Genomic DNA, 24,127 nt, shown 5'->3' on the forward strand with positions numbered 1-24,127 from the left:
GCCGTCGGTCGGGGGCACCTCCCCGGCGGGGGGCGGGGGCCGGGTCCCGCCCCGCAGCCTGCCCGGCCTGGGGAGCAACAGGTCGCTGCGTGCTCCCTCCCGTACGAGTGCGGGGCCAGCCTGACCCGCTCGGCCGCGCTTAAACAGCCGCGGCGCGAAGCCCGTCCCGCCTCCCCAGCTCCCGCTCTCCCGGCGGGCCGCTCCGGGATTAAAACCCTCACGCTCCTCCTCTTCCTCCCCCCTCCAGCCCCAGCCTGCCGGGGTGGTCCCGCAGCCCCGGCCCGGGGCAGAGCCCGCCCTCCATAATCCATGCGCGGGCGGCACCGCCGCCACCACCACCACCGCCGCCGCGGCGCTCTGAGGCGGCAGGCAGAGCGGGCCGGGCCGTGCCGTGCCCCGCCGCCTCCGTGCTTTCCCCGCTTGGCCGGTGAGCGCCGCCGGGCGGTACGTGAGGAGGGGTCCCGGGGCAGCGGTCCCCGGGGCAGCGGTCCCCCGCCGCCGGTGCCGCTCTGCCCGCGGCGGGGCCGGGGGAGGCAGCAGGTGGGGGCGGGGCTCCGCCGCCTTCCCCGGTTGCTCCCGCTGCGGGCGGCAGAAGGTCCTGGCCGGGAGAGTGCGGCCGCGGGGGAGGGGAGGTGTCGGCGGGCGGAGGGCCGCTGTGGGAAGCCGGCTGAGGGGGGGCGGGTGGCCGTCGAGGGAGGCTGGCGCTCGAGGGAGCGGGGCTGCCTGCCGGGGGCGGTCAGTCGGGCTGGGAGAGCGACCTGTGGGAGCGGGGAGTGGCGGGATGGAGGCACCGAGGGAGGGAGCCCCGGCCCCGAAAGCGCGGGGTGAGGCGGGGGGCAGAGGGGCAGGTCTGTGCTGAGGGGAGCCGGGGAAGCGTGCTTGCGGGCAGGGGCCCTGCGGGAGGGACGGGCTTGGCCGGGGGGAAGGGGCTGCGGCGCGGCGGGGCGGTGTGTGTGTGTGTGTGTGTGCCGGTCCGCGGGGAGCGAGGGCGGATCCGCCCGCTGAGGAGGAGAGCGGGGCGGCGGGCGCGGCCGCTGCGAGTGAAGCGGCTTTCCTCCCCGGAGGGCCGTATGTCGCGGGGCCGGCTGAGGAGGGGTCGGGGGCCGGCTGAGGAGGGGTTGGAGGCCGGCGGCCGGCTGTGAGTCTCCGGCCACTGAAGAGAGGCGAGTGGCGGGAGCGGGGCGGGGGGAGAGCCCCGGAGGTCTCCGGGGAGAGGGGGAGCCGTTCGGCGGGGAGGAGAGGGCACCTGCCCGGGGCCGGGGGGGAGGGGGGGGGAAGCGGGCGGTGGGGCCTGAGCGGCGCCGGGGAGGGGGAGGGGGAGGGGGACACCGCGGTGGCCTCGAAATCGGCTCGGCAGGGGAGGCAAACCCCTGCCGTGGCTCTGCGGTGAAACCGTGGATGTGAGCGGGGAGAAGGGCCCGTCCGCTCCCGCCGGGGGTCCCCGCTCGGTACGGCAGCGCGCTGCGGCGAATGCCGCCTCGGAGGAGTTACTTGAGGCGGTGCTGCCGGTAGCTTGCCGCTCAGCGTGTACCTGGGCAGATCGCGCCAGCCCACCCCGGGTGGTCAGACGTTTTTCTCGGCAGGGCTGAGCTCTGCTGTGAGCTGGGGACCTCACCCGAGAGCGGGGGGAAAGGGGCAGCCGTGGCAGTAAACATGGGCTGTGTCTTCCTCTGCACACAGACACGCAGGGGAGCGACTGAAGAAACTACCGAATCGGTCGGTATTCCAGCAGAGGCAGAGCTGCGGTACCCGCAGCGTGGTAGAGGAAGAGGTCTCTACAGTTTTAGTAATTGGACAGAAGGCGAAGGAAAGACTTGGTCTCAGCTGGCAGTGGGAGTACGTGGGGTCTGTCGTCCCAGCCCCTTGGTGTCGGGACACGTATTCAGCCCTCATCAGTCCCCGTTTGCCAAAACCCACTCTGTTCACGGGCTGGCTTTACTGTGTTTTAAAATTTTCTATGTGATGCTGAAAAGTGCTCTCACAAGGAATGCTCTATGAATGCTACAGTAAATTCAGCACTTAAAATCAAGTTGGGTTTTTTGTTGTTGTTGTTCAGTTAGTGAAAATATACTTAAAACATTTAAGCGGTCAGCTGAAAATCAGACCTGCTGGTGTCCTGGGGAAGATACCTCATTTGGGATTTTTAGAGGTCTGTTTCTGTTGTTTGCAAATGGCTGTGACTTGTAAAACAACAGGATTTTTTTGGTGTTGCTTTTTAAAAATTTGTTTTCAAATTATTAAGTAGCTGGTCAAAGTGAACTGGGTTCTGAATATCCAGCTTTTCCTGACTTGAGCACTTACTCATTTTCAGCATATAGCAAGCATGTCAGACGCATACTGAGGCTACCTTGTGTGGAGGATTCTATTTGTTTTTGTCAGTGCTGCCAGACTCAGTCCTGCAGTCTCTAGTATTTACTAGGCTTATTTGCTTCCTACTCTTCCTATGGCAACAGGTTGTAATTGTTGGTAGGCTTAGGACGGATTCTGTAACAGAAAACTGTACCTTCTTAACTTGCCAGCATCTAACTTGGCTTGCTGTATTATGTCTCTTGAATGGGAAGGTGGTGGTGTGGGTTTTTTTTAATGCATACTTAGGAGTTTTAGTTGTCTACCTGTAACACTGTGTTTTGTGGCTGTTTTAATTCATTTTCCTCTTCTGGTGGTTGCTCTCACTGGAGCAACCTCATGCAAGGGGATTATGGACTTGAATTTTCAAATTACTAGTTAAAAAATGCAACAAACATAGGCAGATCTCGTGTGGGCTTCCTATGGACAGCTGCATCTTCCACCATCCCATCGTGGTTCACTGCCAGCAGGCTCCCACATTGAGCTTTATCAGTCTGGCCTTTGGTTGATTGAATTTCAGTTCACAGGGTTAATCATTGTTGCATTGCTGCACTGCAGTGTTGTATTTGCATGGATTGCAGCGTTAAACAGAAGGAGGCCAGTCTTGTTGAAACAAAGAGCTGGACATCATGCTGTTTCTGAGGTCTGTTATTTAGAGTTGATGTATCATTGAAGCAGTTGCTGAACTAATGCAGCTCTTGCTCTGTCTCCTTTCCTCCTCTTAAACTTACAGTGGAGTTGCTGCAGCTTTATTGGTTTGGGAAAATACTACAATATTTTTAATAACGGGTAGGATATATCAGAGATATGATAATACTGCAGCATACTTGGTAAAAGGGTGATTGTGTTCTCCATAGATAGCGTTTAAAACCCTAGGAATTATGTTTAGTGACTTGTACATGTAGAATATTTGTGACAACCACAGAACAAAAAGCAAAAGCTCTAGTCTTTTAAAGATGGACACTTGTAAACCACAGAGAAAATTAGTTAAATGCTTTCATTGTTATGTATCTTATTAAGTACTTAACAGGGTTTGTGGTTGTTTTTTTTTTAATTGAAACATAGTAATGAAATTGATATCTTATTTGATAATTAATGTAAGCACTTCAAAGGTTCACACAGCTTCTTTTCATTCACTGTACTTGAACTTGGGGAGAGTTGTACTAGCAATTACTGTAGCTCATGGACTGCAGTGATGCCACGCTGTTTCTGAGGAAATGAGATGGCCACATGCTGCAATGAAGAGTACCATAAACTGCTATGCAATTCTCTTTATATGTGTCACTTGTGTATGTCATTCTTGCAGTTCTCAAAATTACAAATTTCATGGATATATTTTTCTTCTTCAATGCTGTTAGTCTAGCATATTTAACTAATATGCTCCCAGCTAAGTTTCTTTTAGATATCAAGATAAGGATAACTGCTGGCAGCTTTTTACATCTCAGTTATTTTTAGGTAGGTTGAATACATATTGAATGCTCAGAGGTATCCCAAGTTACAGGTTTAATAATGTTTCTGCAAGTTCCTGATCATTATTAATGTAACCTTGAAAATATATTAGTGTTTTATGTAGTATAGAGAGGATGTGGTGTCAGCCTGGAGGAATTGCCCAGTAAGATTATATATACCATGTTTATCGTCATTTATTTGCCAGCAAAGGGAGGGGAAGAGAATATGGTCAGAATTCTGCACATTCTTTGATTTAAAAAAAAACTCACCTGCTTTGCTGAAAAATTCTGAACTTTATAAAAGTTTAACTGAAAATTAGGTAGAGTTGGAGATTTCAGTAGCGTCTTTGGGATTGAAAGCTGGTTATGTGTCTCCACTTAGTAGAATGTTGTTTGTATCTGCAGTACAGGTAGTGTCCTTGCAATTGCAGTAGTGTCCTTGTCTTAAAACTGCCAACTTTCTGTCTTGGTTAATACATGACTTTGCATTTCTAGCAGGCATAGTGATTATTTTCCTATATTGGGAGGACATTTTGACAGTGCTTTGTTTGCCTGTTTGTACAGTTAGATGCACTTTAAGTTGTCCTTAACCTAAAATCTAACAACAACAAGAAAAAGTTGTATGTACTTTCTCTTCTTCTGCCCTCTCTAGTATAACAGAATGCACTACAGAGGACATGCCTTGTCTTTTAGCTTTGCCTTAAGACACCAGTTACAGAGGCCATCTTCCTCTCAGTTTTGTCTTTCACAAACACACCTAACATTTCCCTGTATTGTACACTTTCGTATCGCTTGGAATCAAGGCTCAGTCACTACACATGAGCTTTTTCTCCTGCCTTATTGGAGTGTTGCAACTGTACTTGAGAAATCTCCAGAAAACTAAACTTTACTTAGAAAGAGTGTTCAAACTTTTTTTTAAGAAAACCAAGTTGAACTGTACTGTATCAAACTTGCACATCTTGACTGTTCTGTCATTAAGGCAAATTTTTTTTTTTCCACTTAGTTCTGGTCTTGTGGTATTTTGTCCTGTAGCGTTTTTGTAAATTTGATAATAAACTGCAGCCTAAGCAGTTTTTGGTTTCTGACCATTTCTATGTTCAGCCCTAGAGTAATAGGTGCATAAAAGAAAATTCCACTGAAAACTACCTTTTAGACTGAAGAAAATCAGTCTCAAGAAAAAGTTAAAGGAGGGAAAATAGTATTTTGGAGCTGGACTCTTTTTTTTTTTTTTTTTTTATTATTCTTTAATAAATGAGTCTTTTCCAGATAGGAAAATACTCATGGTGTGATGTGTTCTAAGTTCTTACGTTCCTGTGTTGAGCATCATATTTCAGAGTGGTTGCTAACATAGCCTTTTTGGAGAAGGGTTGGATAATTCTGCTATTCATTGCATTATTACTGTTCATTCATTCTTGGTTTTTACTAGCCATGAGGCGGAAAGATAGATTTGAGTTTTTCTTCTTAACTTGATTGGACTACAGGGAAACAAATCTGTCTCTAGTTCTTTGATCTGGTCTTGTATTCCTTTGTTCCATATTTTTCATGATCTCAATCTGTCCTTTGAATGCAGCATGGACTACTAAACAAGCCTGCAACATGTTTTTTTGAAAGTCAATACTGGTTTTCAGAAAGGTGGCCTTTGTTTTACCAGAGACTGTAAAGTATGGGAGAGACTTAAGTCTCACTTACTGCCGATTTTCAAGTCTTTTGTCTACAGCATCTCTTTGACCTGGAAGCACCTTAGAAGTCAAGGTATTGGTGTAGGATTGGGCTGACTGAGGCTGTGAGGTGTTTTGCTGTCGTTCTTGCAAGTGAATCATCTGAACATCAATGTGGAGATTAAAAGTATTTCTATTGGGTAGTGCTGCTGAAAAAGGCAACAGAAGCACAACTGTGCTAAGAAAAGGCAGTTTGTGCTGGGTGTTCGCCAGTTTGAAGTGGGCAGCTTGTCATGAGCAGTGTGTTCTCGGGCATCCCCACCAGTGGCACTCTGGTAGATCACCAAAGACACTTCAGAGATAAGTCAGTCTGATGGGTGGGAAAGTCAGTGCAGTGATTGCTGGTACACTTGTCAAGTACATGCGGCTTCCAAAGTCAGAAAGGGGCAGAAGTTTTTCTGTTGCCTTTTGTTTGGGTTTTTTTGGTCTGTTTCCTTGGAGGCCACCATGGCCCATGTTGAAGTGAAGGAGTCTTATACCTAGCCCCCAATAGACAAAGATGTGGTCAGTTGTTTTGTTGGAAGCCTGGGGGGCTGCTTCTGTTTACATTTCTTAAGTGGTGGTTGATTGAACTGCTGTGATTTTTGTAGATTCAGAACATTCTTAAACATGTGTAAGCATCCAAAGTCATCTTAATGACACACAGCTTTAGCAAGCTATGAATAAAAATTATTGAGCTGACTTCTCCAGTTCCTAAGAGCCTTGAGATAGTTTGAGTTAATAGAAAGTAATTATTGACACCCATTGTCACCTGTCAGGAGAGTGAAGTTGTGTTTTGTTGGGGTTTGGGGTTTTTTTTGTTAGCTTTTCACTGATGAATAGTTTAATTCCTCAGTCTTGGAGGACGATTAGGAGTAGCTGGTATCTGGAAGGTTTTGCTGAAAGGTTGAGATTATAGAAGGTACAGGATATGACTTGTAATGATTGCCATCAACTACAGTAACATCAGGTGGCTGATGATATGTGTTGTGTAACAGTTGTAACATGACATACTGTACTTAGAAGCGCAATTCATACATTGTTCCTTTAGTTTTGTCTCCCCTGGAGCTGTCCCAATGCTCTGCTTTGTTTGTTTTTGAAAACTCACTGACCTGGAACTATGCATAATTGTTTTTTCCCCCTCTTTCAAGTACAGTGTATGTAGTTGGCCATATTATTCACAAATCTCAATCTTTTTTTCTTTTCTATCCTATCTAGCTTGCTTTTACCACTATTGATATGTTCAATTTCCACAGAAGAATGCGGGCTATCTTGCACTTTCCTATGTGCTTGCACACACCTTAACGAGCTCTTTCTTGTTTTTGCCAGAGATGGTACGCTGAGTCATTTCCACGAAAGGCTTCTGTACCACTCCGAAGCAAGAGTACATTAAAGAATAAAAGGCCTGAGGGTGCACCAGCATTTTCCTGGCTAGAAAGCTAACCCCTGAGTGAATGTATTGAAGATATCTAGACTTGGTGGGACAAATATCTCTACCTCCAATTTTATGAATACTGCTAGCTATGGCTGCGGAACTCTGTTTGCTGCTGCTGCTGTTTTGTGGAAGTACTATTTCAGAGGTACAGCCTATATACAAACCGCCTCCTGGGACTTTGGATTTTGGATTTGTACCAGCCAAGACGTATGATACAGGTGCATACCATGAACCTGGGCCAATAGGAATTTTGTTTAAAATAGTACATGCATTCCTGTACTTAGTGCAGCCAAATTCTTTTCCTCAAGGTAAGCAGATAAACTACTTTTTTTTTTTAATAAAGATGTGTTATTGATATGTTCATCCTATTGCAGCTATTAAGACCATAATCTGGAAGTAGTTGATATGAAGGGCTTTGTTAGTAGCACATGTTATGGCCTGGAAATGTGTACAGTTCCACTTAAAGTAATGTTTTTCTGCTAAGCATAGTGGGTGGGAGATTGTTAATGAAAATGAAATGTTGATGAAATCTCACAGGCCTTTGCTTATATATGTCAAAGCTGTCACTGATGCATTTCAGGCTTTTTTTTTCTTAACTGAAACTTTTTCCTATGTATGCTCAGAAGCATGAGATAGGAGTAAAGCATAAACTGCTTTGTATTTAATATTAAATCCATAAGAGACAGCTCTCTGAGATTTGCATATTATGATAAACAGTCAAGTCGTTATAATATTATGAGATTTAGCCTAGGAAATGGAAACTTAGCAACTTGAAATAAATTTCATTTGTTTCTGTATCTGTGCATCCACAGTCAAGTTTTATATAAGGTCAGTTCCATTACACAGCCACGTGTAACTTCTTGTTCCTTTGTAAGCTGTCAAGTTAAGACTTGGAACTGCATTTGTTTTATTGAGATTTTTTTTTTCCATTCCTTACCTTAACTTTTCCTTTAGAAGGGACAACTTAGTAGGAATTAGAGAAGTGTGTGCTTATTGAGGTTGCATTGATTAAAAGGTGCTTTTGGAAATGCTGTGTGTTTGTGGATGTGGTAGTTGTATCAACTTTCCAATGTGTTTTTTGTTTCATTTAGCTCTTAAAACAAAATGCTAATGTGTCTGTGTAATATTGGCATTTAAAGTTATATTGAGGTGAAGCTTTAATAAAGTCTAAGAATGGCTTTGGTTTGTTATTAATTTCTTTTGGTGGTTTAGCTGTAGCTGTATAAAAGGCGTTTGTGTTATTTTGTAGTACATCTTTCAATTTATATATTAAAACCCTTAGTAATTTAAAGTCTTAAATTCTTTGGTCATGTACCTGTATGATACCTGTGAACTATTATTTGCTTGTATTTTTGACATTTCTTCAATAGCTGTAGACGAATGAGCTCAAATGAACTTGAATGAATGAATTCTGTTTAGACAAGTGCCCAGAGTCCCAGGTGTTAACCAGGAGAGGAAAATCCTGGCCTATTCCCCACAGGATCTGTCTTCTGAGCAGGTTTTACACAGGGTGTAATGAGGGCAATTGCATGAAGCTGACAGTAATGTTACCTTTTGGAGGAATTGTTTCCAGATTATCTCTGCTTTTCTGTCCTCTTTTCTTCCATTAAATATGCAGATGAACTATTTGCCTCTCTAACAGGCCTTTGTTCTGCCTAAAGCCCTACTTGAATATTTTATTCTCATACTATTGTGGACCCTAGATTTCAGCGAGATGTTTACTGTGTCTTTATACTAACAGGAATTTGGTCTGTAACCTTGTATGTCAAATTTAATATTATGTGTCCTAAGCATGTAAATAATTATGGAGCATAGAATTTATGATCAATATTATAGTCCTGTGGGACTGCTTGTAGTAAGTTCTGCATCAAGTAGGTGTTGTGAAATCCAGCATTAAAGAGAAAGGAGACATCCAGAAGCAAATCACTTGTTCTTAGCTTGTAAGCTTTGAGCATCTCGTACCTCTTCTTCCTTTCTTGCAGATACTTTTTGCCAAATCAGTTATTTTTAGAAGTTTGGCTTTCATTATTTGCATTAGGTGAAGTCCTTTTCCCATGCCCCCACAGACCTCGCTGCAAAATACAGATTTGATGGATCATGTCAGTTTGAGTCATACCATTTAATTGGTTAATCCCCGTAATCTCTTTTGCCATATGCTGTTCTATTTTCACATTCGGTGTATTAATGGTGTAGTTACATATTTGAAATGCCTTTTTTTTTTAAACTGCCAACTTGAAAAAGATGTAATTTTGATTCAGAGATGAAAATAAACATAATCACAAGTGGGCACAGAAAGCAAGCCTTTTGATGTTTCTAACTCAAAACTTTGTCATTCCGATTGGGCTGGTGCTTCAGAAGAGCTAGGTCCAGGTTGATGCCCCAGTGTATTGCATATAACCATAACATTGAGGAGAAGTGTAATTCATGGGCAGGACTTGGCATCAGTCACCTAGACCTTTGATCTTAGTAGTCTTATTTTTTTTCCCTGATTCTTGGAAGTACTTGATGTTTGGTTTTCCAATCTACTGTTAGTGCTATTAGCTGGGAGGGGAAAAAAGTGGCAGGATTGTCCAATTGCATGTAGATATTCCTGCCTTTCCAAGTCATCTTTGTGCTTCCAGTAGTGCTCTGATGGAGCTGAATATGTTACAGTATAACATTCATACTCCTTCAGTCCCAAGTGTGCCTTGTAGGAAGAAGGCTAGTATGAGCTTTATACTGTTATGATAAAGCAAAATATGAAGTACATCGGAGTCTTTGGGAAATGTTGTTCTTGAAGTATTTGTATGCTGCTAAGTCTTAACATACATTTAAATGTTCTTGTATGTTGCTTGAAAGTCGAAAGGGATCACTTCATTTAAAGAAAAAAAATCAGTCAAATATTTTGTAAGGGTTTTTTGAATTAAATTTAAGTGACTAGTTATTTACTCATTAATTTGTTCATGCCATCCAGTTTGTGGATATCTAACTTAATCTAAGTTTAGATTTAATAGATAAGTTATTAATGGGATTGAATACAGTGCTCTCATAAAGCACAATAACAGAACCAGGGCAAGGAACTGTAACTCAAGTTTTTTTAAATTGCTGAATTTTTAAGACCAGCACTGTGCTCTTTGGATATGGCAAGAAACTAGTTTAAAAAAGTGAACTAGGATATCTGATTGCAATGCTTCAGTGAATGTAAATAGATTCTGCTTTCAACTCCACCAGTCAAATACTTCTGTCCTCACTAGATGATGTACTGGTGTAAATGGGAGTGAATTTTCTCCCAAGCGTAAACTGTTACGCAGGGAAGCAGCCTCCACTTTGAGTTAATGACACACTGGAGTGGAAAAGACTGTGTTTGGTCACTGGTTTGCTATGTGAGGCTCAGTAGGTCACTTTAATCTTGCTGTGCCTTGGTTTCTTCATTTGTAAAATGGAGATGATGGTGCTGCTACCTTTGAGGACTGTGTAGGATAGAGCATCATTATTCTTTCCTGTTAATAGCACCACTTAAAATAATAGGTGATAATAGGAAAATTACAAGTTGTTTCTATCACTCAGCTAAGAGGACATCTAACAAAACAGTTGTCAGTTTTTCTCTTACTTAGAATTTGTCATAAACTGAAGCATTAATTTATTAATAAAGTTAAGTCAGCTCATGGTTGTGACATGGTGCATGTCACCTGTTGTGTTGGAGACCTTGAGATGTGAACTTGGTGTTGACAGGGCATGGTCAGTATGATCCTCTGGCTGCTATGAATATCTTATGGTTTTGTTTTTGTTCCCATGGAAACCTGTTGTTAGTTGCAGTAAGACGATGTTAATCTGAGATTCCACTTGCCAGCAGGATGTGCACAACAAATCTTTGGTTTCACAGCTTGTGTCTTGTAACAAAAACGTGAAGAGTTCACAGAGGAAACAAGCTAGGAATAAAGCTCCTGCTCCTATTTTTAGGTGAAATAAGACAAAAACTTACAGGCCTGTTTACCTTACTCTACTGTACCTGAACATGTTGCAGGTCACTGTGCAACTTAATTTAAGTTACAACTGCTTTGCTCCAGCTTCTGCTTTTTATTGTGGATAACCCTGTTTCTGCTGAAGTGGGAATAAAACTTTAATATAAAAATCAGCTGTTGAATGCAAGTACTTCCTGGGCAAAACAGCATAAAGAGTTAAAGGTACTATTTGCCTGTGGGGTACAAGAACAAGCTGTTCTTTAGACTGGTTCTACACCTCTCAATTCTTTCTGTTTGTGGAGTGTCACTTGTTGAACAGTTTGAGCATAAGACTGAGGATCAGAACTTGACTATTTTAATGCAGAGTCTTGTCTCTGACCGCTTTTGGTCTTCCTTTCTCCTCACCTGGTCAGTCTTCAAAGGAGCTGCAAATTACAGAGTTCAGCAAGCTAGTCTTGTGTTCCCTATCTCTGCAATTAATATCTCACATGAGTGTGTTCAGCAATTAAAACTTTAACGTTAAAAAATAATCACATAACTTGATGTGAAAATAAGCAATGTATTTGTAGCTAGTTGTCCTGGTTTCAGCGGCTGCGTGGTGCTTAGTTGCTGGCTGGGGTTAAACCACGACACTAGTATAGCTGTATGCATATGCATATAAAAATGCATATGCAAAACCTTGTTGTTGTAGGTAGGTTTGAGCTCCTAGGATATTGATTTTTTTAATACATTAGCTGTGTTGTATGTGAGTTTCTAAAGCAAATAATCCAAACACTTTATCACCCCCTCAGTTAAAAACTCAGTAAGAATTATTTTTGTGTGTGTGTAAGACTAACCTCTCTGCCTTTTGTAAGTCTTTAGTTCTTGGTTACCCGTTTCTACTTTAGCTTTGCTTCCTGTTAGTAATAAATCTTCCACAGCTCCCCTACAACAAAAATGCATGTGTGTGGATGTTGCAGCATTGGAGCTAAACTCAGCTACGGGTAGCTGGTAATGCCCTTTTGCTTTTTAAACTTGAGACTTTCCCAGGACTGCTGGGCATATCCATGCCAGCACGCGGTGAAAGGACTGTGCTCTGGCTCTGACTTGTGTGCAGATGCTGCAGTCCAGGAACATAAGATACTGCTTAGGTGCTCAAAGCAATTATGACCTTTTATAAAAAATTAAGTTACAGTATCCTTTTTCCAATTGTGTGAAGTCTCAGTTTTATTTTGGGTATGAAACTGCACTGATGTGATAGACTGCTTTTTTGAGATAGTGCTTCATAGCTACCCTCCTGTGCATGTGAGTTGGTTTTCTTAAAGCTTACATCCTGGAGCTGGGTTGGGAGCACAGATGCAGTTGGTGGTGCAGGAACTAAGAAGGGAAGAAGAGCAAGACCTGCCCTTTAAGTTAGCTGATAGATTGTCTAAGCTGTGTTGTGAAATGATGATTTTGGTAAGCTGTAGAGTCAGTGCCTTCACCACATCCCTGTGACTGTTTTTTTTTTTCCAGCACTGTGGCTACAGCTGTGACATGAATTTAGAGTAGTAGCTGAAGTGTTTATATCAAAAATGCAGGTTTCAGTGACAGAGGTTATATATAGCAAGTAGTGGTGGTGTCATTTGGGTAGAACTGGGATAAGAAGGAGGGACTTACAGTGCTCCTTTACTTGATAATATGGCGTATACTTTGAAAGAAATTTCTTGTGTCTAACATTGGAAATACTGGAGGGAAGATGGAGCAGCAGGAAGATACAAGATAAATTAGCCTCTTCTTTTCTCTGCCCACTTGTATACATTTAAGGAAATAGTGTTTAAAAAAAAATCATTGCTCATTTCTTGCTGGGAAGCAAAGAGATGCTCTACATGATGACATACCCATGTAGACAAGGAACACTCTGAGAATGTTTCTGAAGCAGATTTAAGGCCTGCTTTTTTATTTTTTTAGGTGTCAGAAGAGTAATTTCATTTTCCCTGAACTATTCCAAACTGCAGACTGTCTAACAGATTGCTTGTCAAAAGGATTTTTTTTTTGTGGACAGGGAGGAGACAGAGGTTTTAGGGAGGGGAGGTTTATACAGATTATCTACTACAGCTTACTGCAGAAAACTACAATTGCAGACATTAACACTTCTCTGATGTCTTCCTGCCCACTTCTTTTGGATTACATAAACAAGGAATCTCTTGAAGATAGGTATTATGTGGAAAATATGCAAGTCATTTTTCAGTCAGTGTAGCATAGCAGATCATCTGAAAATCTTGCACTATGCACACATCTGGAATCCTTTCTCTATAGTATCCTCAATGCTTGCCCTGATCTGGTTTAATACTGCCTGCCAGCTGTGCCTAGGAGAAAAAACATGCCTTGACAGCAACTGGAAAATTACAATCCAGCTTCACAATTTCAACACTATTAGGACAGAAGGGAGAAACTAATGAAAATGGACCTCAAGCAGAGTTTGAGGGAGTTGGGTTACTTTGTGTGGGGAGGGTGTTTAGAAGTGGCATTACCACAGATGGCTGTGGTAATAGGCTGGAGGGCACCTCAGGCAGTAGTGCCTCTTGGAGGCTAGATTATAATAATAAATAAAATGGGCCTACAGTTGTGTGGTATTGAGACTCGGCTTGCATTTCCCAACCTAAACTGCCTTCCATCCCTTCCAAATTAGACAGCTACGTCCTTTCTGTCTGTTGGGAACGTTTCCTGGCAAGTGGGTTGGGCATTTTCTGGGTGAGGTACTGAGCTGGCTGAGGAAACCTGCTAATAGTTACAGTGTGGGCAGTGCCAGGCCTGTGCTTGAAACTGTCCTGGCCCTGTTCTGTTTGTCTATGGCCATTAATGGCAGACACAAGGTATAACCAAAGAGCTGATCAGCAGCATTCCCTGCCTTGGTGTGCAGGGGATGAGTTCTGGGCGCAGCTAAATCCAGGGGTGCTGACAAGGAAGAGGAGGATGGGAGGTACAGGATGGTATTGTGACAGAAGGTGGCCTTGGTGTTTGTTTATCATTCTAGGTAAAGAAGCTTCATTGATAGGGTTTGTATATTTTTAAAGAAAAAAGCAAAGGTACCGTGTCCTAAAAATGCATTATGTAGATAATCTAGATAATTTCAGGACATGGTTTGTTGGGCATGATGATGTTGGGTTGATGGTTGGACTTGATGATCTTAAAGGTCTTTTCCAACCTAAATGATTCTATGGTTCTATGAATTAGTATTACTGTGTGGTATGTGTTTTGGGGGTGGGGCTTATGAAGCATTTTGAGTTAATCATATGAGATACTGTATGGATACTGCCTGTTATTGGAAAATCAGTCATTTGACTTTCTCTTTTCTTTGTTATAGACCATCAGAATTAGATAACATTAGCCTAGCCCTCTCATTTTTTGTCTGACAGTTTGCTTAGGTTATCGTTTACAGAGCAACAAACTCCTAGGTCTTGCTCAGTGATGGCTTTTTCTTGAATTACGTCAGCCAAAGTAATAAGAATTTGATAGATCTTTGCAACAAATCTTTCCACACTCCTCAAATTCAATGTTTAATTACATTGACAATTATGAGAATTAGAATTTTTTCCTCTCCTTTTTTTCACTATTTTCTTTTTTTTGCTTCTCAAGATGCTTTCTGTAACTTTTAGATCTTAACAAAAGTGATGCTTTTTTCTAAGTGAATATGCACTATTCAAAAGTTGCTGGAGCAAAATAAATGTGTAAGTATTAATTTTAGTGGGTTTTGTAATCCTTTTAACAGTATAAAATCTTTCCATATTGTTATTAAAGCTTTTGAGTATACTTCTATCTTTTCCACAAACCAGCTGCCACGAATGTCAGCTATTGTCGTTTAAGCTGACTAATCTATCAGTATATACATCTTAGTGTAAGCCTACCAGTTACAAAAAAAGCCCACAAACCTGCTTTGACACTTTTTTGCAATATGCAGATCTATTTCTTCTCATCTAACAACAGTTCTGTGATTAAATTATGACCTGTACTGCATTGTAACATAGTCAAGATCTTTTTTTCTGAAAATATACCAAATTATTTTATTTTTGTGAACTTTAAACAGTGATTACAGTTGTGAATGTGAATATTCTTACTACTACTAACTACTGCTTTGGCTGTTTAACTCAGCTGAAAGATGCCTGGGTGTACCTGTACAGAACAAACACAAACTTGAGGCCTAATTAACTTTCTTCAGAGTAGCAACCTTTACTTTTGCCTTTTTTTTTTTTTAAGTGAGGTAGTGATCTCTGTAGTACTTTGCAACAGTATGCATGCCACAGTTATCAAACATATGTGGAATGTTGTGGCCCTTGCAGAAATGGGAAAACAGAGGGAGGGAATTCTGAGGAATCTCAGTGAAGCTGCCAGAATGCCGGTCAATGAGGTAATTAAAAGCTGGTACCAGCAGGGCTCCAGTGTGTCATTCCCAATTATCTGTATTCATGTTTCCAATGGTTCAAGTTATGCAATATATGAGAAGAGTTTTTGTGCTTTCCTCAGTTTACAGCAACTTCTGAGGAGAGAAAGGAGTAGGAAAAATGCTGTTGTTCATACAGTCTAAATATTTACTACTTTGATCGAAGTTACAAGTCCAATATGTCTACACAACCCACACTTTCAAGAAGTTGCTCAATCTCTGCAGTGTGCTAAAACAGACAAGCATACACAGTGCACCAAGTTAAATCTTTGCCCATAATCTGTTGTAAATCCTTACCAGATGGTGGCCTAGGAAGACCTTTAGGTAGCTACTGCAAACAAAGCAAGTGGCAAAAAATAGTTGCTGTGGCACAAACAATATGCTACAGAAATTTTGTTGCCTTCAGAAAATGAGAGAATGCAGTTTCTGTGTGGAATACTTCTTCAAAGCTTTCTACTTGACTTTGTGTCTGTGTGATACATGCAAATTTATTATAGCCTCCTAAGCAAAGATTTTTCTAAAGGCTTCTCTCTTTTTGTTCTTTATTCCAAAACTTCAGCAAGAACAGAACTTTCTTTGTGGCAAAGAACAACTAGGAAGTTCCTGCAAAGGTTATTTTCAAAGGAGAAATCTTTCATTCTAGGTGTCCTGTAACAGTCAATATTGTGGCTATTTCTTTTTTTTCTTTAAACCTTTTCCTGACCAGGCCTTTAATGCTGTCTGTGCATGTTGATGGAAAGCAGAATATGCCTAAATGGAAAATGTGACTGCACTAAAGGAATAACCTCAAGTTTGGGGCAGCTATAAGGTGTGAGGATTTTCAGTGGAAGACTTAAATTACCCATTTGGTCTTCCTGACTAATAACAACCTTGAGGAAGCTAAATTTATAAAACTTCAACTGTTTCATACATATTTTTGGGAAATTGGGGAACTTCCTGTGTGCATGAATGAAGTTCATTGACTCTTGCTATTATCTGATCCACTGCTGTATAATTTCTTGAGTGGATCAATGCTATTTTCTGTCAGGAAGGGTGCAAAGGGGGTCATCTTAATTTCATGTCCTAGTTCCTTCAGCAGCTGTTGCTGCTCTGCAATTCCTTGTCTTCAGCAGTTGCACCATGCTTAGTCCTACCTGCACTTTGGTTAAAGCTCATCCTGTTTAGACCAATGCTACAGTTTCAATCCAGCTCATAGCTGTTCATCTTTTCATTACCTACTTCATATCGCAGCTTTACCCCCCCTCTCACATTGCCCCTCACTGCATCCAGTAGAAGCTAAGACTCATTTCTGGGTGGTCTAGTAGCTTGTCCTTTCAACTGTGAATAAAGCATATGTGCTTTACAAGTCTGCTGAGACCTTAATACATTTATTATGGTTTTGCTTGTGTCATATTGTGTGTTGCTGGATTTTGAGACTGAGCCAGAGTACTGTAGGATAAGCATATTTGTCTTGCTTTTGATCAGCATGTAATTAAAGAATGTGGAGTCAGAGAATGGAAATGGACAATGATTGTGTTGATGAGAGGAAATAGCATACTGAAGGCAGAAGAGGGTGAAAAGACAGGTTGCCGTAGCAGATGAGAAGTTAAAATACTTAAGCAATTTAGTATGTATTTGTCATTTTTTACCTCCATTCAAATAAGTTCTTCTGGCCAGTGTAGAATAACAGGTTCTAGGGCTTCATTTAGCATGTCAGTGGTGAGGTACAGCAGCAAGGTTCCTTCCTTACTTGCTTTTTTTTCTTAAACCATCAGCCATGCCTTTGGACAAGATTCTAGTTTTTGCATGGTATTCTTTAGTGCAAGTAAATAAACAGGTGATTGAACAGAGAATTTCCTTTCACTATCTCTGTAGTTTAAGTAGGTGGTCTTGTGTGAGCTTCAGAAGCTCGGCGTTACTCAGGTGTTATGCTCGAAGGGAAGAGGGCCAGAACGGCCTCTTGCAAGGAGCAGAAGGGTGGAAGCCGAACCAGCCTGATGTTCCCAGTAACTCAAGGAAGAAACCTGGGAATTGTATAGGAGAGATAGCTTGCCTAAAAGTTGTGGTGACAATTTATCTGAGAAGGCTGGGGTTTTTCTTAGTTTGAGGACAAGGGTTATGGCCCAATATCTGAGGGAGACATTGTGAAGAGGGGAGTGAACCTTTTGAATCTGGAGTTGGAAGGGAACGCTCTGGACTATATGAGTGAGTGCATGGATTAGACTCCTCATCTGTGGACTAAAGTGGTCTCTTAGTGTGTGGGAAGATCCCATCACCTCTGAGACTTCCCACCTGGCCTACAGAGTGAATTTTCTTCTTGCTCTGTGGAAAGAGGGCAGATGGCATGGGGCGAGCAATGCGGCAGGACCCTCTCTGCACCAATGTGCATGGTGGATTCTTTGGCCATCAACATTACTGACCTCTTACCTTGCTCTGCAGTGGAACCAGAGCCAAGCAATCACTGCAGGATTAGGGACAGTAAGAGTAAACAAAGGCGTTAGGTAGGTAGTGGCAGTAAAGGGGACCAAAGGTAACCTTGGGTTACCTGCTGAAGGAGACCTCTTCAATGGAAGCTGAATCTGACCATAGTAAGGGCTAATGGCTAGAGGCTTTCTAACTTTGGGGAAGCAACCAAAGCTCCACTCAAGTCAAAGCAAGTATTTTAAAATGTCAGTAAACTGAACTTGCAGTGAAACTTGCTTTAAGATACCTGAAAGAATTTTATCTCTAAGTCTGAAAGGCTAATATAGCTTTCCTGGTTTTCTTGGATTTGCAAGAGTTATTCATTTGTTTGAGTCATAATTAGAGAGGAAAAAGCCCAAGCCTGAAGTAATTTTAATTCATTAATTTCAGACTAATTATTGGTACTTGCTTATGACACTAAATGTGGTCAAAGTGACCCATATTCGGAGAGATACTGAACTGTTCAGTGTGTGTGTAGTCCATTGACTCTGTCTATTACAGATGAAGGGGAATGGGATGAAATACTGTTTTATGCATTAGAATGAGATAGCATTAAAGCAGTTATTAATTTATCATGTATATTATCTTGTAATTCTCCCCTGTTGTTCTGAAAAATCTCCATTCATTGTGACATGAATGCTTCAGTCATGGTTCTTATTGGTTTGCTTGAAGTCCTTTTCAGAATAGAAGCCTAATATGTTATATTATGCATAAAAAGATAAATTAATTTCTGGCATAATTTGATTAATGCTGGAGTTGCACTATAACTGAAATGGCTCAATGGAATTGTTTGAGTGAAGAAGCATAGCATTCCCGAAGGTTTTACTCCAACTGTTTTCCTGTCACCTAGATTTGAAAAGCTTTCTTGGCAGAAGAATTTGTAGCTAATTTATGTTGGTACTTAATAGCCAGACAGCTTATTTTTAAATCTATTATTTTTGCTATCCCTTTCTGTAGAGCAGTCCTAAGAAGCAAGCCTAGTGATAACCTCATTTTCTTGCCGGGGTAATGAGATACTGAGTGTATGTACACAATACTCATGCAATGCAGGAGTTGGTGATTATGTTTTCTTAGCTGGAGCTCCTCAGAGGTGCTTAGTATTTCATCACAAATTGCATTGGTAAATTAACAGTTCATCTGGCTAGTTAAATTTGCTAGGGCAGATGGCATTTCACATGTGTGATGAGAGCAGGAAGGAGACAGAGCAAAACAGTAATGTAATTAGCTGTGTAAATGAGCCTCACAAGGTAAATCTCTTTAACCCCAGTGATAAAATGCGTTCTGTGCTAAAGCCTTGGATTACTGGTCCTGTGAAACAATGTGTGCAGCTGGTCAAGCCGAGATTTCAGAAGTAATCCTGTTAATTTGAAAGTAGAGGACACTGCTTTTTATCACACCTTCTTAGCACTTTTTATTTGAAACAGAAATCAGCCTCAAGGTGGTACTCTACCAATAACGCAGAAGAGTTGTGTGGAGTTAGTTCAATTTTAAATAAAAACTTATTTGAATGCTAGAGATGAGATGTTCTGGCTAGGGAGGAAAGATGCTTCATAAAAGCAAAACAAAATCACAGGCTAAATGTGAGCTGAGGTGTCCCTTCACTGTGCTACAATGAGCAGTGTAGCTGTATGTGAAAACATGATGCTTGTGTTTACACAGTACCTGGCACAGGACATTCCCCTGCTTAAGCCTTAAGCACTGCAGTAGTAACTGTGATTACTATCAATGTGCGTAAAACCCAATAGAATCATAGAATAGCTTGGGTTGGAATGGACTTTTAAAGATCATCTGCTCCAACCGCCCTGCAATGAGCAAGGAGACTCATGATGCTGCAAAACCACTAAGGCATGTTTTTGTGCCTACAGATGTGTGGGTGAGTAACTGCAGGTAATCTCACATTCAGTTATAGCCAAATTATTTGTTTTTATGGGAATATATATGACTTCCACGTTTCATTTGAAATGAATTAACTGGGAATATGTCTAATCCAGTTGATACTGAAGGCTATTGAAATAGTAAATTCATGGCAAAGACTGGTCAATCACTGTGCTGCCTGGTGAGAAAAACACCCTGAAGCATCATGTTACTTCTAAAAACCATTGCAAAGTAATATAAATAGTAAATCTTTATTCAGCAGGGAAATCTCACATTCCAGACAATTAAGGGGAAAAAATGGGCTGTGTAATAGTGGTCATTGTGCTATGTATGAAACTTGTATTGTTCTCACTATTTAACTTATTCAATCCATGCAGGAACTTTTTGTACCTATTTTCAGGCTTTCTTGTTTATAATAAACCTAAAGGTGTTTTAGTTTCTGAGGAACAGGCTTTAGAGCCTCTAAATTTCAAAAGCACATTGAAAATGCTGATTTTTGCATCAGTTTGTCATAGTGAATTCAGGTTGATTGCTGTCATTTTTCTGACTGGCAGGCTGTGAATTATGGAAAGAGTATAAATAAACTGTGAGTCGGGAACATAGTGAGCAATTTAAGCATATCACAAGTAATCTGAGCAGTTTTGGGGTTTTTTTGTTTGGGTTTTTTTTGGTTTTTTTTTTTTTTTTTAAGTATTGGATGTTCTCCGTGGAGATACTCAAAATCTGACTGGGCATGGCCCTGGGTAACCTGTGGTGGGTGACTCTGCACTGACCTGGGTGGTTGGACTGGACAATCTCAGGGGGTCCTTTCCAGCCTCAACTGTCCTCTGTTTCTCTTGAGTAGTTTTACATATGCATACACATATGCATACAGATGTTCATAAATATGTATGTGTGTATAGATGTATGTAAAACTTTAAATGGTTTGGTTTTTTTTTTTAATTTTAATTTGATGGGGATAGACACTCAACTAGAAGAATGGGTAAAAACTTTCAAATTTTATTTAACAGGAAAGGCTAATTCTTTTAAAATTTTATCTTGTACCAATTCCCAACAGCAGGAAATGTATCAAAGTAAGTTTTTGTCAATAATAAAATTTAGCTTTCTTACATGCTTCCTGGCAGTGCTTTCACTTCTCCATTAAATAATTTATAATAAAAAGTAAGGATGATAGTAGGATAACTTTGGAATAACTCAGATCAGAAGGGACCTCCGGTTGTCATTGGGCCCAAACCTTTTCCAAAGCAAGATGAACCGCTGAGGTAGGAGCAGTCTGGAAGTGAGGGCAGGTTGCTGGGGGCTCTCCTGCTTGGTTTCAGAGTAGTAGCAAGGAGGGTTATGCCACAGCATCCTGGGCAGTCGGCTCCTGCATTTGACTGCCCGCACGCAGTCTGTACTGCTTCATGCCACAGAGGATTGCAGAAGCTATTCCTTTTTCTCCCTTCCCATTGCATTCTCATTTAAGTTGGTAGAGGTTTCTCTTTAGTGGCTGTTCTGCAGTGTGTTGCCACACAATGCTAAATAGTTGCATAAATATGGAAACAAGAGGGTTGATCTAGCCCCTTACTTTTCCTGCTTGCTAAAAGGCATCTAGCTGTAGAGGAAAATTGATTGCATTTATATTTTATGCACCAATATTTCTTAAACTTTTTTATGTGGTAGGTATGTAAATATAAACAAGAAGAAAGAAATGTTACCTCTGCTGAGGAAGAAAAAAATTGTCTAACAACCCGTGTGAATTACATCTCTGGGGTTTGTGCAGTTCTGCCTCACGTGGCTGTATACCTCCTTGCTGCTGAAACTCCCAGAGAAACAGGGATGCTGCCTGGGATGGTCTCAGTACAGGACTTGCTGGTCCCAGTGTGTGAGATTTCTCAGAGCTGCAGGGGTGGATCAGTTGTGTGTTGCCCGTGCAGTGGTGTGTGCCCTTGCCTTCAGTGGTCTCCTGACTGTCAAGATGCAGAGCTTGAAAGGCTTTGCAGGGATAGTACCTCTTGTTCTTCCTGGGTGCTTATTCTATATATGTTTTGGGTTTACTTCTGTTATGGTGGGATTCAGCCTTATTGTCTACCTTATGTATGATCTGTCCAAAATGAGGTTGCCTCACCACAGCGAGTCCTTGATCATCTACTGCTAGCACTCTTTCTGCGTTACAGAATATACTTCCTGTCTGTGAATGATTTGTGGCTTGACACCCCTGTGATATGTTAACAGATTTTTATTTTTTAATTGGCAGTGTTGCTGGCTGCAGCTTCTTGGCAGGGAGTACCTTCCTTAAAATGTAGTTGTTGCCTTGTTCTTGTGTGTTTTCTTTCCTTGGACACAGTTTTCTGAGAGGAACTCTTCAGGATCTCTTCAACTTGCAGACCAGTTGAGCCCAGGTTCCCTCTGCAGGGTGTTGGGGAGAGGACTATGGACATTGTTTACTTAGGGCTTTGTTTTCCTGAGTCATGTGCAGGATTAGAGAGGAGTGAGATCACAGCCCCTGTGACCTCATTGAACATACTTCACAAGTGTTACAGTAAGTTCTGAGAGGGCTTGGATTTTTGGGAGGTGAACAGTCAGTTTTGAAGTCAGTTTCAGGTCCTTTATTGATCTCCAGGACATGTAACTTACTGGAGGTTTTTACCAAGTATGTTCTTTTGTATATGGGGAGACAACGACAGGGCAGTAGTACCATGAAGTCCAGCTCTGTATGAACATGGGGGTCAGAGTGCTCGTCCTTGAGGTGCAGTGTGCTCCTTCCTAATGCATTTCCTCTTCATCAGAGGAGACCAGAAGTTCAGTCGGTCATTCCTCCCAAACATCCAAACGCTGTTGCTTTTACACAACCTGCCATGGAACATGCCCAGAGCTGCTGATGCCTCACTGAGGCAGAGGGTCTGCAGAGCTGGTGGTGCCCCTCTCGAAGTGCAGGGTGTAACAGAAATGACCGGGAGCCACAGTTCCCAGCATAGTTTGCATAGGGTTGTTAAAATCTCAATAAGGGTAGGCTGGTGATGTCCCAAAAAGGGGATCCATTCATTGCAGCTGCTGGGCTTTATTGAAAGAAACTGGTGTGGTGAAATGATATTTGTAATGTTAAGTGGCACTATTTGTGTTAAATTCCTACTTTCTCTTTTTGGTGGTTGCTGTATTTTGTTTATATTGTGAATAAGTAAGAAATGAGTGTGTTAGATGGAGCTGCGTGCACAGTAAGTTGGCATGTGTTAGGCTTTCTGATTTGTTTTGGTGGTAGTGCATACTCTCATGCAAAGTCTGTTGGTCCAGAGGTGACCCACGCTGCCTGCCCTCCCCCAACATCCCACCCTGACCCTCCCCCCCCCCCCCCAAAAAAAAGAAAAAAAGATTGGGATAATGTTGGCAAGAGAAGGGCCTTCTTCCTTTTCTTCCTTCTACCATTCAGTCAAGACGATATCGTTAGCGTTATTTTGCACATTATGTATCTAATGCTGTGTGTATATATATATGCGTTTGCATGTATGTACTTGGCATAAACATGAAGCAAAGCTGATACCCAGAACATAGTCCAATCGATAAGTTTGTGATCAACTTTTAATAATGATTTTATGGTACAGAGGATGACCTTGGAAAAACCTTCACTGTATTTCAGTAGGAATTGATTAATTGATAGATAACTTCGTTATCTTCCTGTGAGCTCATAAAATATACAGTTGATTAAAAATGTTGTTACTAGGCAGGTTTATGGAAACAACTTATGTGCTTGCCTATCCTGTTGACGTCTGTTCTTAATTTCATCTTGCCTACCTAACAGTAGAATTTATATCATCCTCTGTCCCCCATTTTTAAAATTTATCATGTTTAAAACTCTGGAATATTCTTGCTTATTTTCAGATCTCATCAGAAAACTAGCACAGCAGAAGTTTGGAAATACACAGGGCGATTATCAAAAGGTAAATTGTTTATGTTATGCATAAAATAATGAAACAATGACTTTGAAATTCACTTTTGTTTCTAAAATGGGAAATGGTATTTTAAAGCTATAACAACAGGATTCAAGAATGAAATTTATGAATAACAAGTCTGATGTTTTCATATAAAACCTTTCAGAAAAATATTACAAAGAAAATTTGATAAGCCACTGTAAAGAAGCTACGTGTAGTTAAGGCTCACTTGTAAATTCTAGCTGTAATGTGATTGTGGTGTCTGTTGCACAAAGATTGAAGGCTCTTTGTATTGAAAAATATTGCTTTTATTTAAAAACACTTAGAGAGAACCATTACTGCTCAGCCCTTGTGTTAGCTTCAACTATTGTCCTCAAAAAGCTGAATTTATATGCTGGTTCTGGTGCCTCTGTAAAACAGTTTCCATAGCCTACTTATAAAGTATATTTTAATTTGTGTAGTGTGCTAAGCACGTTAGGGATATTTTCCATTCTCTCTGGGTTTGTGGTTATCCTGTAAGAGTTGAAATTCTTAGGGTATCTGGTAGCAAGAGAAGATAGAATGTAACTTGTGTCTGATTTTAGGCTGTTCTCAAGGATAGTAGCTTATTTTTGAAGCAGTATCACTGGTTGAGTTCCT

General features: G+C 41.5%; 1 protein-coding gene across 19 annotated transcripts in view; it reads left to right on the top strand.

The window, feature by feature from the left end:
- Window positions 1-239: 239 nt before the first annotated feature.
- Window positions 240-24,127, top strand: part of PROM1 (prominin 1) — a 65,689-nt gene continuing 41,801 nt past the window's right edge. For 7 of the 19 annotated variants that reach the window (XM_069793159.1, XM_069793191.1, XM_069793181.1 and 4 more), the window contains exons 1-3: window positions 242-427; window positions 6,821-7,234; window positions 23,439-23,497. In XM_069793159.1, coding sequence (XP_069649260.1) covers window positions 7,015-7,234; window positions 23,439-23,497 — 279 coding nt within the window. In that variant the 5' untranslated portion in view covers window positions 242-427; window positions 6,821-7,014. Of the gene's footprint in view, window positions 428-1,368; window positions 1,449-1,745; window positions 1,837-1,875; window positions 2,007-6,820; window positions 7,235-23,438; window positions 23,498-24,127 lie in introns of those variants that run through there. The other 12 variants (XM_069793126.1, XM_069793151.1, XM_069793147.1 and 9 more) reach the window with 7 other exon arrangements.

This window comes from Haliaeetus albicilla, chromosome 1 (assembly GCF_947461875.1).
Source record: "Haliaeetus albicilla chromosome 1, bHalAlb1.1, whole genome shotgun sequence".
Classification (NCBI taxonomy): domain Eukaryota; kingdom Metazoa; phylum Chordata; class Aves; order Accipitriformes; family Accipitridae; genus Haliaeetus; species Haliaeetus albicilla.